Here is a 13,724-nt window from a genome sequence, read left to right on the forward strand (position 1 = left end):
CGGGGATCAATTAAAATCAAATATGGAATAAGGGTATTTGTGTCAATATTGAAGAAATTTTCTACCAGGGAGTTGAGGAAAATATTTGTTTGGTTTAAGGATTTAAAGATACTTTACCCATAAGAAATTCACTTTCAAATGTTCTTTTTATCAGAGTGGACTTACTTTACGAAAAGTAAAGACTTCCTATGGGTTAAATTCGTCAATGGATTGAATTTGGGCTGAACTTCATTGGAGAGGTTTTGATCTGAAATAACTGAAGTCAGGAACTTGATTAAAGCAATTCTAATTCTAAAAATAAAATCCAAGTAATATGGTAAAATCCCCTTGTCATTCACATAAGTGGTGCACCAGAGAACTGAGACAAGAACTCCCAAGTGAAAGGTGATATTCCTTTGTCATTCACATACAATGCAGCAACATCATTCAAAAACATTGTCAGTTTCCAACTCTGTTCCAATGTTTTGTAGGTGATTTCGAGAGAAACGAAACAAGCACAGGACCAAAAATTCCCCAAACTTGCTGTCAGCTTCTCCTAGCTAGTAGCCATCTTCCATTCTTGAATCATCTCTTTCATCGAATTTCATTCCTCCATCATCATCAGTATCATCACCGCCGCTCACATCATCATCTCCGAGGTTTAGTCGAGCTATTTGTTCGGCAAACAGTTTATCTTCTCGTTCACTCATCTACATTCATCGTGTACGGAAAAAAAAGAAAGCAAAATCAAGAAAATATATGGCTACTCACAAATTAACAGTTCGTTCAAATGAAAAAGAAAGACAAAAAAAGTGGAATTTCAAGATTACAACAAAATGTAGCTTACTGGTCTTGGTGCTGTTTTTACTACGAGTCTCCCTTTGTGATGATCCATTTCTTCTGTGCAAGCTGCGATTGCTTTATTCAGAGTTTCTATGCCTCGTTCCTGCACTAGCGGAATATTCGATAAAAATTTAAGATGACCGACTTAGAAATAGATGACATGTTTTAAAGAGGAAGTACATGTTACCTTATCGAATGTCTGAGTGTTCAACACATATAATGGAGAACCAACTAATGAAATCTTTACAGGGCAATCTTTATTACCAGCAGCTTCAGCTTTTCGCATTGCATTCTACATGAACAATCCAAATCGAAGTTTTTATAGCACGGAGTAAATGCACAAGGTTATACATGATTAGGCGAATGGTTGTTAACAAACCTTAATGTGGAGAAGACCATCGAGCTCAAAGCATTTCATCTCAATATCAGCTCGAATTTTCAACACATGTGGAGTCATTCTTCTTTTAATATTTTGAACCAACACTTTTTTTACTTCATCTGAGATAGCAGGAACCACCTTAGTCACCTGATCAGGAATGGAAATTAGTACCAAGTTAACTCGTTTGAGAAACATGAAACAAAAAATATTTGAAATTGAATGAGTGATTAGTTTGATCAGAAAGCATATACCTTTTGACCATCAGCATTGATTTCCTCAACTCTACGAGTGAGAGGATCAAGAACAGAATCAGGATCAGAAACAATTAGTTTGAAAGCCTGCGCCATATCTACCATATGTTCAGATTTTCTTAATAAATAAACTAGCTAGTTAGGCACGAAGTCCAAATCTTACATCGAAAGCATGGCCATATTTTTTGTATAGAGGCCATCCAACGTGAGTGTACAACTCCTGAAACAAATGAATATACTCAGTAATAAGAACAGGACCGTATCTTGTCTACACAACAAAATGCGACAGGTTAGATGATACAAATTAATTTGAACTCAAAAATCGTAGTTCTTCAATCCGAATTTGGTAAATTTTATCATCAAGTTGATGCACATACAAGATAATTCAGTCTTAGAATCTAAATATGTACAATGGTGGACTCGAAAACACGTAATACACAAGAAACACTAACAATTTCGGCAAATGGAGGATAAACTTAAATTTTCAAAACTCACGAGATTTATTTGAGTCGAGGCTTCAGATCAGCCTGTGCCGATGACCATGACTAAGCATCTTTCAATTCCAAGAAAGTGGCCGGGCTGGCTGTCTAATACTAATCTTGAATTGTGTTGATTTTATTTGTTGACAAAGAGACTTTCGTTGATGGGATTCAATGTAACTAATTCACAATAGTATGACGTATCCATACTTTAAACAATCTCTCTATCCATGAATTTTCCATGCCTCAAAAGCTTACAATTTCAAGAAAACCTACTTACACCCTCTTCCCAAATCAACACACAAAGACGAAGAACAAAAGAAAGGTGGTATACAGTTAAATGAAAAGTGAACGCAAAAATCACCTCTAGATCGATATTCATGGTCTCAGCAACATGCCGCATGATGGAATGAACATGCTTACTCTTATTAAACTTTTCTTCGCACGTTCTCGCATCATCATCAGAAACTCTTCTTTGAGTCAAATTCACAAAACCCTTTTCCCGGTCGACATGCAAAACCATAAGCGGCTCGACCCGCCCGACACGAATCAAACTCAGAACGCTACGTATGCGGCGGCGAGAAAGCTCTGTGAAGCTGAGCATCCCTTCGATATTGTACTCTAGCAACAATACGTAGGCGCAGGTATCGGGGTTTATGCTCCACTTGTACCATTACTGGGGTGTCGATTTCTGGGAACTTTTGTTCGTACATTCTGCAATCGAGATTAGTTGTCATGGCCGGTTTTGTGGACAAGGTCGATTGGGTTAAGATGAAATTTGACAAATTACAGAGAAATTAAATTGATATTTTAATTGTTGAAATAAAAAAAAATAAAAGTGTGTGTTGAAATTAAAAATAGAAACAAAAAATAAAAATGTAATATTAATATCATACATGGTAAAGTTGAAATAAAGAATATGTGTCTCATTTACTATCATGTCCTCACCTTTAACAGAATAGAATAGATATACGCACAGATTCTCAAGATCGTATCTTTCCGTTATTCACGTCTTTGCTTTTTGGATCGTTTTTACAATATATAAATATATAATAATAATAATAATAATAATAATAACAACAACGATAATAATAATAATCGAAAAAGTGATCGAATGCAAGGAGTTTGATTATATACTATCTATACCGAAAAAAATTTATGTGAGATCGTTTCAATTAATTTTGTGATATAAATTTTCTATCAATAAAAATAAAATAGGGAATGAATCCTGTCCCAAAATTTTTGGGAAAACTGGATATTGTTTGGGATTCTTGATTGCACTTGTATTTTTCCTAAAATAAACTAACCAGAATTAGGAGTTCACGATTATATTTTTATTTTTATTTTCTAACCAACCAATAGAGCATGATATGATATGTTAAAATTTGGTCCAGATTTATCTATTATGATTTGCTAAATTTGTTAGTATATCTTGGAATAACATTTTTTTTTTGATTTTTTTTACATAAAAATTCACAATTTGTTTAGTCATCTCTACCCGAAATCTTGAGTATGTCGCGAATGAAAAATATAATTTTTTTATGTTCAAAATATTATTTTTTGTTGATTATGTTATGAAAACCAGATCCCACTTGCATGGGCGAAACTGACTCGCGGACGCTCGTAGATTAGTACTATCCATCATGGTAGCATCAATATGCCAGCAACGTTTGGTACTGTTTAATTTGTTCAAGATTATTCCGTGGTTAAGTTATCAAATTACCAGGGAAAATGAATAATTGTTATGTAAAAATCAACGGGGGTTGAGAATTTTATGCCCAAAGAAAGGACTCAAAACATCCAAAACGTATCAATATAATTCAAAACCGACTCCAAAACTGAAACAAAAACGAAAAATCATCAGGAAAGGAAAAAAAAAAAGGTAAAAGAGTATTCGAAAATCCATACAATATATCAATTTCCATCGAACAAAAAATGTTCCCCACAATTTTCTGCCTTCCCACATCTCTTTCGCAAATTTTCGAGCCTAGGTCCGCTTCTTTGGAGTTCTTGTGTAAACCAGGTGGTTCTCTTTACAGGGGGCAGGGTGGGACGTCAAGAGTAATACCAGCTTGAATCTGACCCCAGCCAATAAGACGCCAGTGCTTCTCAATTCTACGACTTAAGGCAATTTTCTCTCCTTTGCTGGTGCACACGGGGGAAGTGAGTTGTAGTTTTGCGAAAACGTTCTTGACAGCAACAACACGCGCCCCTGTTGACATAGACCCTATGTTTAACATAAGGATCTCTCCCTTGGACAGTTTCGAGACTTTACCCTGCCTCTCTGTATCCTTTGTCCTAACACCCAGTAGACGACGCAGCAAAAAGAAATTAACCTGTAGTAAAGCAAATTGTTCAGCAAAAGCACTTGAATGTTCTTCAAAAAAACACCCCTATTCAAATGGAAAAAGGCTATTTTCAATCAGGAAAATACAGCTTAAACATAATTTGCCAAGTTGGAGTTTGTTGAAGTAGTGACACTTACCTCTAGTTCAACGTACACTTCAGGTAGTGATCCGACCTCTCCAAGAACCTGGCCAACCAACCTATCTGCACGAGTAAGTGTAGGGTCCATGGTCGTTCCAACTCCGATAAGGCCTCCAGGAACGGCAAATTGTAACTCGTTTTGCTCAGCATATAAGGAGACTATTCTGGAGTATATAGGGGTGCACTTTATGTTTCCATTTTCGTCCTTGACTACAATACCTGGACGGACCTCGATAAATTGATTTACCTTCAAAACGCCCTGCAAGAGTAATCTGACAGTTTTATCATATTGGGTCAGCTAGCCAATTAAGTTGCATGAGTTCAATTTTCTGATATCTACAAGACAGGAGTGATTATTTTTTTGAAGTAAAATATTAGCCATGAATTTCAATGTTTGGCAAAAATGGTTGTGTTTTATCAATTCAGGAGTTTGAATCATGCGTACACAATTCCAATCATATTTCATTAAGATTGCCTCAAGTTATGGTCATTTCTGGACCTTTCTTTCCATTTGACCTCGTGCATCTTGGATATTAATTCTGCAAATCTACTGCTCGTTTTCTAGCTTAAGAGAAGTGTTAAATATAAATAATATCTGTGAACCACCTTCCACTGACTTAAGCTTTCGGGAGCACCAAAAATGATGAAAATTGAATATGTACTGAAAAACCACTTTTGTGGCATTTCAGCTTCATATAAACAATAGTCACTAACAGAAAACTTAGCACTCACAAAGAGAACTGAATAAGCAAGTCCTATAAAGGATATAAGTATGTGGACTGCAATCAAATTTTCGTTCTTTGAAGTTATGAGCAATAAAAGAAAATCTACCTTCAGAATACTTCCACCAGCAACACCACCCCGGATTTCATCAACTTCGAAACCAGGCTTATTGACGTCGAAGGACCGGATTACAATCATATTTGGTGGTGAAATGAAGTTCCTCTCTGGAATTGGGATTTTCTTCACAATGTATTCAGATACAACATCAATATTATACTTCAGTTGTGCAGAAATTGGTACCACTGGTGCACCATCTGCAACAGTTCCCTGTAGAGAAATATGGAAAACAATGTTAAATGTATGCACCAATGAAATTTGAATCGTATCACACATCAATCAACCTGAATGAATTTCTGAATTGCATCGTGCTGGTTGATGGCAACATTTTCCTGAACTAGATCAACTTTATTTTGGAGTATTATAATGTGCTGAAGACGCATAATTTCAACAGCAGCTAAATGTTCTGACGTCTGAGGTTGAGGACAACTCTCATTGGCAGCTATGAGAAGTAAAGCTCCATCCATAATTGCTGCACCATTAAGCATTGTAGCCATGAGAATATCATGACCCTGTGGCATCAAAACATTTTTCGATGAATATAATATGCTTGAATCCCAGTTGAAATATTTGGTTCATAAATACATATCACAATAAAACTTCACTGACAACTCAGACTTTATCTAAAGTTATCCACAACAAAATATCATCACATTTTTAAATAAATAGCCATAGAAACCATTACCGGGCAATCAACAAAAGAGACATGCCTAAGCAATTTCATCTTGCTGTTTTCAAAGCCAGGCACATCGCACATTGGACTGTCTTCCTTTCCACTTCCGTATGCCCTGAAAAGAAAGACAAATCATTAAGTAAATGAACCAGGAAATAAATTCACATCAAGAAACTGAATTCGCATTGCCGGACTTACTTGTAGCACATGGGCCGAGAGCAACGATCATCTTCGCACTTGTATATTTTTGCATTGGCATATCCAAGTTTGATTGTAATATTACGTTCCAATTCATTTTTAAAACGAACAGTCTGCAGGTGAAAGGCATTCCAAATTGAAAGAACTTCGATTCATACACGATATTTTTTAGCATTTAGTACCCAAGACTGTATGAATATGAACACATGCTTTCCGAGAACACTGAAAAAAGGTAGGAAGTAGGAGCCTAGGTGCAAACAGTCACAAATCATTAAAAGGTATATTACCATAAACTATAGTAGACGGTTATGTCCTCTAACAAGTGCAACCATCAAAATATAAAAAATACTTAAACTGGACATATTCCAAGATAATTAAACTAGTCAATATATGGCCCAATTCCTATCTATCCAACTGAAAATTTGAAATTAAATAATGAATCACTCGGATCCTCACAGTACTTTAAATGCCACAACAAGCATGAATTTCTAAACTCGTAAGTTCAAGAAAATGATTGATATACCTGAACACCAGATATGGCTTTTACAACTGTTGACTTCCCATGAGCCACATGACCAATTGTCCCTGGAGGAGCAAGTTAACGGGATCAGTGAAGAGACTAATTGAAAGTGTAACGATAATCATAGTACGCATAAAGCAATTAAAAATAATCAAAACAAGCTAACCTATGTTTATTGTCGCCTGACGAGATATAACCTCAGGCGATAGTGGATGCAGTTTCGTCACATCCAGCTTACTTAAGTCCTGCTCCATCAATCCCTTTTTCGACATTGTGGCAACTCTTAATTGTTTCAATAAATACCGAAATGTACAATTTCGTGCAGAGAGGGAATAACACTTGGAAAGCTCTGAATAGTCTGTAACAAAAAGTCATTGGAATTAGCTTAAAAGGCTGATCTGGTAGCATGGAATTCGATCTAAATACAACAGTTTGCAAGTTTAATCTGGTGAAATTTTACAACACGATGGCTGAGAATATACAGAGCGGTATATGCTGAAGCTATTTTGAAGTTCCATTCTTATCTCACAATATATCATGGAAGCTCACAATGTATTCAATAGCTAATTCAACTTGGAAACTGTACTAGTTTAGATAGAAGCCATCGGAAACATATTCAATGACCACTGAAAAAAGAAATCATTCATACCCCACCATCATAAAAAAACGTGCATCCCCAAAATAACACAGACGAATTAACAACTAATTCTGAAAATAAACATAGCAAATAAATTAAAAACGATCAATGCAACGTAACATTTGTCATTCAAAAAATTCCTAAAGCCTGAATCTCCCAGATTTACATCGATATTCAGTTAGTTCACCTGAAATATGATCAGAATCACTTTCCCTGATACCCCAGTTTCAAAAATCCAATCCCAATTCGAGTGAAACCCATCTAATGCTTCAAAAACTCGAAACTTTGGAATAAAACCTTGAAGCTCTTCAAGTAATCTAGGAAAACCACGGAACAATAGCATACACGTTTTATAACGCCCCAAATTTGATGACTGAGCCCACTGTACCGAGACGAGTCTTTCCAACGTGCTTATGTCCTCACTTACACGCACCCTAGAAAACTTTCCAGGAGTTCACCCATATCAGAATTGACTCAAGTCAAACACGCTTAAGTTTGAAGTTCTTATGTGATGAGCTCCCGAAAAGAATATTTACCTTCTTGAGATGAGTAGTACCTATCAAATTCTTTTAAGCATTCCTCAACTGTAAAGTCTCATAACTGCACAGTCTTGAATCCTTCTCATTCCGATGTGAGATCGGTTCATTTTCATGTTCCATTCGCCTACAAGCCTGCCAGGATTCGCTCATTGTTCGTGCAACCTCATGGCACCGACAATTACCTCCGCCCTCTTCGGCCCCGGGCATCACATGCCCACCAACTTCCGCTTGGTTCGTCCCCGAACCACACCGTATTAAGAGAGGTCGGCGCCCCAGATTCAACAAATATACCAAGACGTGTCTTTCCAGCGTGCTTATGTTCTCACTCACATGCATCCTAGGAAACTTCCAGGGGGTCACTCGCGCTTAACTTTGAAGTTCGTATGTGATAAGCTATCGAAAAGAATCTGGATCATAGTATCTAGCATAACTCTCCAAATTGGATCATGAATGTCTGGCTTAACTCCCCAGGCTGAATCATAAGTGTCTAGTTTTAGCTTACTAGACAAGGACACAAACAAGATTAAGACATCACCAAAATATTTGTTGAAATCTATCGTCATGCAATAGATCATATATTTAAACTCAACATATTTATAAAATACACATTCCACTTACGATCTTCTACTAGTGTTAAAATCAAAGTTGACTGAAAGAAACTTGAATACCTACATATGGAACTTCACGTTCTGTGTAGAAAGAGAATTTTCAGAGTTAATTATTATAAAGTAGTAGTGTAAAATGTGAGGAATGAAAGATATGTCTTTTATATAACTAGGAGAGAGTTGGGCCGATGTGATAATTGGGCTCAAGTGCTAGGGTCACACACATTTCACACAAAATTAGATGCACACAGAGAAAAGCTATAATAATTACAGAGCAGTAAATCGTGTTTGCAGCTTTGAAAGTGTGATTCACGTCAAGAAAATATAAAATCAAGCCAATGATAAAGCTATTCCATCAGCTTGTAAACCCTTAATCCTTCGAATTCAATCCACTCAAATTCATTATCCCAACTTCATAAAGATTAGAAAATCCTCTTCCCAAAAACCCTAATCTCCAAAAATCCAATCAGATAGTAGAGAAAACCAACCAAACCAATCAAGAAAGACGCCTCTCAAATTACACCATACGAGAGCCCATCAAGAAAATTCCAGAAAGAATAACAGAAAAATAATTACATAAAAATGAAACCATGCGAGAGATATGAAACCGTGCATAAGCGAGCAGAACAAGAAAAACTGCTGACCTTTGTCTCACAGCAGCCGTCGGAGGGTTCTCTAAATGCGTTTAAAGAGAAGTTAAACAAGCAATAGAAAGGCATTCAGGGAAAGCTAGGTATAGTAAACAGAGGCAACATTTTATTATATTCGCAAATTAACCCCTTAATATTTACATATTTGAAATTTGTCTTAAAGAGAAAATTGTAATTTTATTTAATATTATAAGTGGGAAAATTGTAATTTTAATACTATAAATTCTTTTAAGTTTTAATCATATAACTTATCATGTTTAACAACAATTTTGATTTTTTTTGTTATATATATATATATATATATATATATATATATATATACACCAATATCCAATAAATCATCTGTATCGCCCCGAGAATTTAAAGGTCCACGCGAACCACATGCATACAATTATTAAATTCTTTGTGTATTTTAATTAATTATTTTAATTGCATTAATTAATTATGTGGTGCATATTTGCATGTTTAAAATATATTTTTCTACATAGTTGCATTAAAATGTATTTTTAAATATTATTCGAGTTGCGTTCGAAGAACGGAGACCGAAGCTGAAAAATGTAAAATGTTTTTAATAAATAATTGTTTATAATTATTTAAATGAAGGGTGATGTTTTTTATTATTTTTTTAAAATTAGGGGTTTTGAGGTGATTTTATACTCCAGGACGTAACTTTTATCGATGTTGGTTTTTCAACAAAAATACGAACTTTTTGGCAACCCGACGAATAAATTCACAATCTTATTTTAACAAAACTATTTTTAATATATTAATTAAATCCTAATCAAGCAATAGTGGGACCTAATTTGGAGGCTTAATGGGCTTAAGTTTAATTAAGGGTTTAATTAGTATTTAATATGTAAAACACCCACAAACTTCACACAAAAACACACGCCACTTTCAGAATTTTGATACACCCAAAATCCTCTCAAAACACACGGCACACACACACAATTTGAAGAGGAAAATTCGAAAGAAGCTCAAGGAATTCAAGCCAAGGTTCTTGTTCCAGTTCTTCGCAAATCGTCAACGATTAGTCGTGCGTTTAAAACACAAAGGCACGCCATATTCTCCCTTTACTCATCATCATACCATATTATGTAATTTTTTTATGAATTTGCATGAAAACAAGTCATACAACCTTTAAATTTCGTAACCATGCATATAGGTTCAAAATCCTTGCTTTTTGGTTCCAAAAATATGTTTTTATGTGTTAAAAGGGGCTGCCATGAATTAGGATATGAATTAATATGTATTTCCACAAGTTTAAAGGTCTAGAATCGCACACAAAAGCAGCAAACCAGAAACGTTCAAAGCTGGAACCGAATTGATCACTTTTCTGTCATGGTGCTTGAGGGGATCGATTGTAAGGGATTGGCTACTGGGCTTGGGCTCGGCTGGGACCAGAGCTTGGCTAGGGTTGGTCATGGATCAAGGGAAGAGTCCTAGCCACGCTAGGACTCGAGTCAGGAGGGTTGGGGAGGAGTCCTAGCAAGCTAGGACTCCCACCCGAGAAACACTATGGAAGTCACGCAGATTGTGCAGCAGCGTGCAGGTTTAAGGGGCTCGGCCAGGGGATTCGGGCTAGACTAGGCTAGGTCCTTAGGGTCCTAGGAAGGTGCACAGGGGGCTGGTTCAGGGTCTGGTGTGGTTGACTAGGTCCTAGCAACAGAAACTGTGGAGTCCATGGTAGGTGGGTTCTCGGCCATAATATGCTACTGCTGGTGGAGCTTCGTGCTTGGGGTTCCAGGGTAAGGGATGGTCTGGGTATGGTCTGGGCATGGTCCAGGGTCAGTCTGGGTCGGGGTGGCTCGGTGGTTAAGGGTTGGGAGAAGTCCTAGACTAGTTAGGAGTCCTTTTGTTCAAGGGAAGCCACACACACACGTGCAGTACATGGTCAAATTACAGGTGAGTTTGAGCAAGCCAAGGCTAGGTTCAGGGGCTTGGGCTTGGTCAGTAGGGTCCCTAGGTGGGTTGGCTAGGTTTTGGCTCAAGGTGGCTCGGGCGTGGCTCGAGTAAATTGGGAGATGGCTCGGTGAGTTCGTTAGTGTGTCAAAAACGAAAATTAAAAGGCTAAAATTGAATCCATGGGTCCACGGGTGTGGTTCATGATTTGGAAGGGTAGAATAAATCTTAAAAATGCTATGTTTAATGTTTGGGATCAAAATAACGAGTTTTGGATTTATTCGGAATTTAATCGCCGCACGGAACGTTAATTAACAAATTTATTGAAAAGCCTAGTTTAAGCTTTATAAAATTATGGAAAATTATATTTAAGCTTAAATAATTATTAAAAGTCTAAGTTTTTAATTTGGAAATTTTATATTAAGTTTTGGTTTAATTCGAGATTAAAACGCATTAATACGAGTTATTTAAAGTTTAAATTAAAAGTCCTCGATTTAAGCTAAATAAAAATATGAGAAAATTCATGTAAGCTTAAATAATTATTTGGGACATGTTAGAGTCAATGAAATTAAGATAATGTCAAAAACGTGAAATTATACGTCCAGTGGTAAAACAGTCTTTTTACGCCTAAAAATTAGTAAACGTCATGGCAGTATCCTGAATGCTGTTTTATGTGCTAATATGATTATTTTCTATAGTTATGGATGTTTATGAATTTTTTATGTTAAAATGATATTTTAAATGTTTATGAGATTTTATATGTTAAAATGATATTTTAAATGTTTAGGGAATTTTATATGTTTATGATTTAATATGTCAAAATGTTATTTTAAATGTTTTGAAGGTTAAAATGTCATTTTAAATGTTTATGAAATGTTCATGATTAAATTATGATTTTTAAATGTCTATGAGATTTTTATGATTTGAGGAAGAAATTTAAAAGACATGTTGCATGCTTGGTTTCAAAACAAAATTATATGTTATGCATGATTTTTATAAAGTAATGAGAATGTAAACGTTGAAGGAAGTGAAGTAATTGTGACTAATACGATGATATGTTGGAAATATCGTGAGGGTTATAGTCTAAGTGGGAGCCCGACGATCGTGTTTCCTTGGATACGGACATGTAGATGTATACGATGATATGTTAATACGTAAGGCCAAGGTCCAGTTGACCGGTGAGAGTGTTGCTGGTGTCCCCGCCGCCCAGTACTGTGGTTATATGTAGATGGATCCATCGCCCAACATGTAGACGCAAACGTAGATGAACACGAAAGTCACAATTAACGATCTGAATTCAACGAAAGGAAAAAGAAATGCGCATATGTTAATGATGATATGAATATGTTGAGGATGATACGTATATGTTGATGATGATATGAATATGTTGAGGATGATATGAATATGAATATGTGGATATGAATATGGATACGAATATGAATATGAATATGTTTAAGTTTATATGAAAATGTTTATGCATAAGATTATGAAAACGTTTTTATTTAAAGTTTTATGCATCATGAAAATGTTTACGAAAATGTTATGTTTTAAGTTTATGCATCTTCATGAAAACGATATTTTAAGTACAAGTATTTTTCACTGTATTACGTATTACTTGTTATCAAGGATATGATGTGTTGAGTCTTTAGACTCACTATGTGTGATTGATGCAGGTTATTATGATAATAATGTGAATAGAAGTCTTGATGGTTGACTTTGCTGGACTGAAAGTGCACATAACCCGAGGACCGACGCTAGTTTTTCGCACTAGTTATGATTTATGATTTTAAGTTATTTTAAAGATATTCTATGATTTTTACTTATGTTATGAGAGATTTTTGAGAGGTTATAGTATGAGCTATGTTTTTCAAATAATGTTTTTAGGTTTGATAAAATGTTGGATCATTTTATGCTAAACTATTTCTTTTGGTTTTCAAATTGTAGTTGGTTGATTTATTTTAAAATGATGTCAAAAATATTTTATGGTTCGGCCGAATGCTATGTGAGGTTAAAAAAAAATTCTAGTATTTTTTAAGCAATAAAAAGGGACAGACGTTTCATCATCACTTATTTGACGATGATTCCCTCGTGTAACGAAAATAAAATCTATTACGCACATTAAAATAAATCCAAATAAAAATAAAAAGAAAATTGAAGACAAAATGACAGAATATTTCAAGTGAAAGGAAAAAACTTATCATTTCCTTTTTTATTTGTGTTTAGATATATTTTAATGTGCATAATATAAGTCATATATGAAAAATATCAATGTCAAATAAATAATATTTGTTAGATTTAGTGACTGTGGACAAAAAAAAATTGACAAAACAAAAAAATCGACATAACAAAACAATCCAAATTATTATATGAAAACAAACATTGACAAATTATAAATTAAAATTTAAAATAGAACAACTTAGAGAACTAAAATTACAAAAATTTTTTTTAATATGCTTTTTTTGGTAGGATGGTATATATTTTTCGGTCAATATTTACTATAAACTTATAATAATAATAATAATAATAATAATAATAATAATAAAATGCAAACTGTGAGGTAGTCATAAAACACTTCAAATGGAACTTACTCAATGTCCATTCATGCCACACATATGCCAACAATTTTTAGAACAATTTCCTTCGTTAAAGTCTTTGAATTCTAGTATTTTTCATTTTTGATTTTTTTTTACGACAATAAATCAGCCTAGAAATTTCCTTATTCTGTACTTTCATCATTTGGAA

At 34.9% G+C, this 13,724-nt stretch overlaps 1 protein-coding gene and 1 pseudogene across 1 annotated transcript; both read right to left on the minus strand.

Moving 5' to 3' along the window:
• Positions 1-285: 285 nt before the first annotated feature.
• LOC142541664 (eukaryotic translation initiation factor 2 subunit alpha homolog) lies at positions 286-2,682 on the minus strand (annotated as a pseudogene).
• Positions 2,683-3,694: 1,012 nt separating this feature from the next.
• Positions 3,695-9,175, minus strand: LOC142543333 (eukaryotic translation initiation factor 2 subunit gamma-like). Its single transcript, XM_075650530.1, has 9 exons — positions 9,075-9,175; positions 6,816-7,007; positions 6,653-6,714; positions 6,130-6,242; positions 5,944-6,046; positions 5,543-5,770; positions 5,250-5,468; positions 4,417-4,677; positions 3,695-4,267 (listed from the first exon to the last, which is right to left on the minus strand). The coding sequence occupies exons 2-9, from the start codon at positions 6,919-6,921 to the stop codon at positions 3,965-3,967; spliced, it is 1,395 nt and encodes a 464-aa protein (XP_075506645.1). The 5' UTR covers positions 6,922-7,007; positions 9,075-9,175; the 3' UTR covers positions 3,695-3,964.
• Positions 9,176-13,724: the final 4,549 nt, after the last annotated feature.

Source organism: Primulina tabacum, chromosome 4, assembly GCF_025594145.1.
Source record: "Primulina tabacum isolate GXHZ01 chromosome 4, ASM2559414v2, whole genome shotgun sequence".
NCBI classification, from domain to species: Eukaryota; Viridiplantae; Streptophyta; class Magnoliopsida; order Lamiales; family Gesneriaceae; genus Primulina; species Primulina tabacum.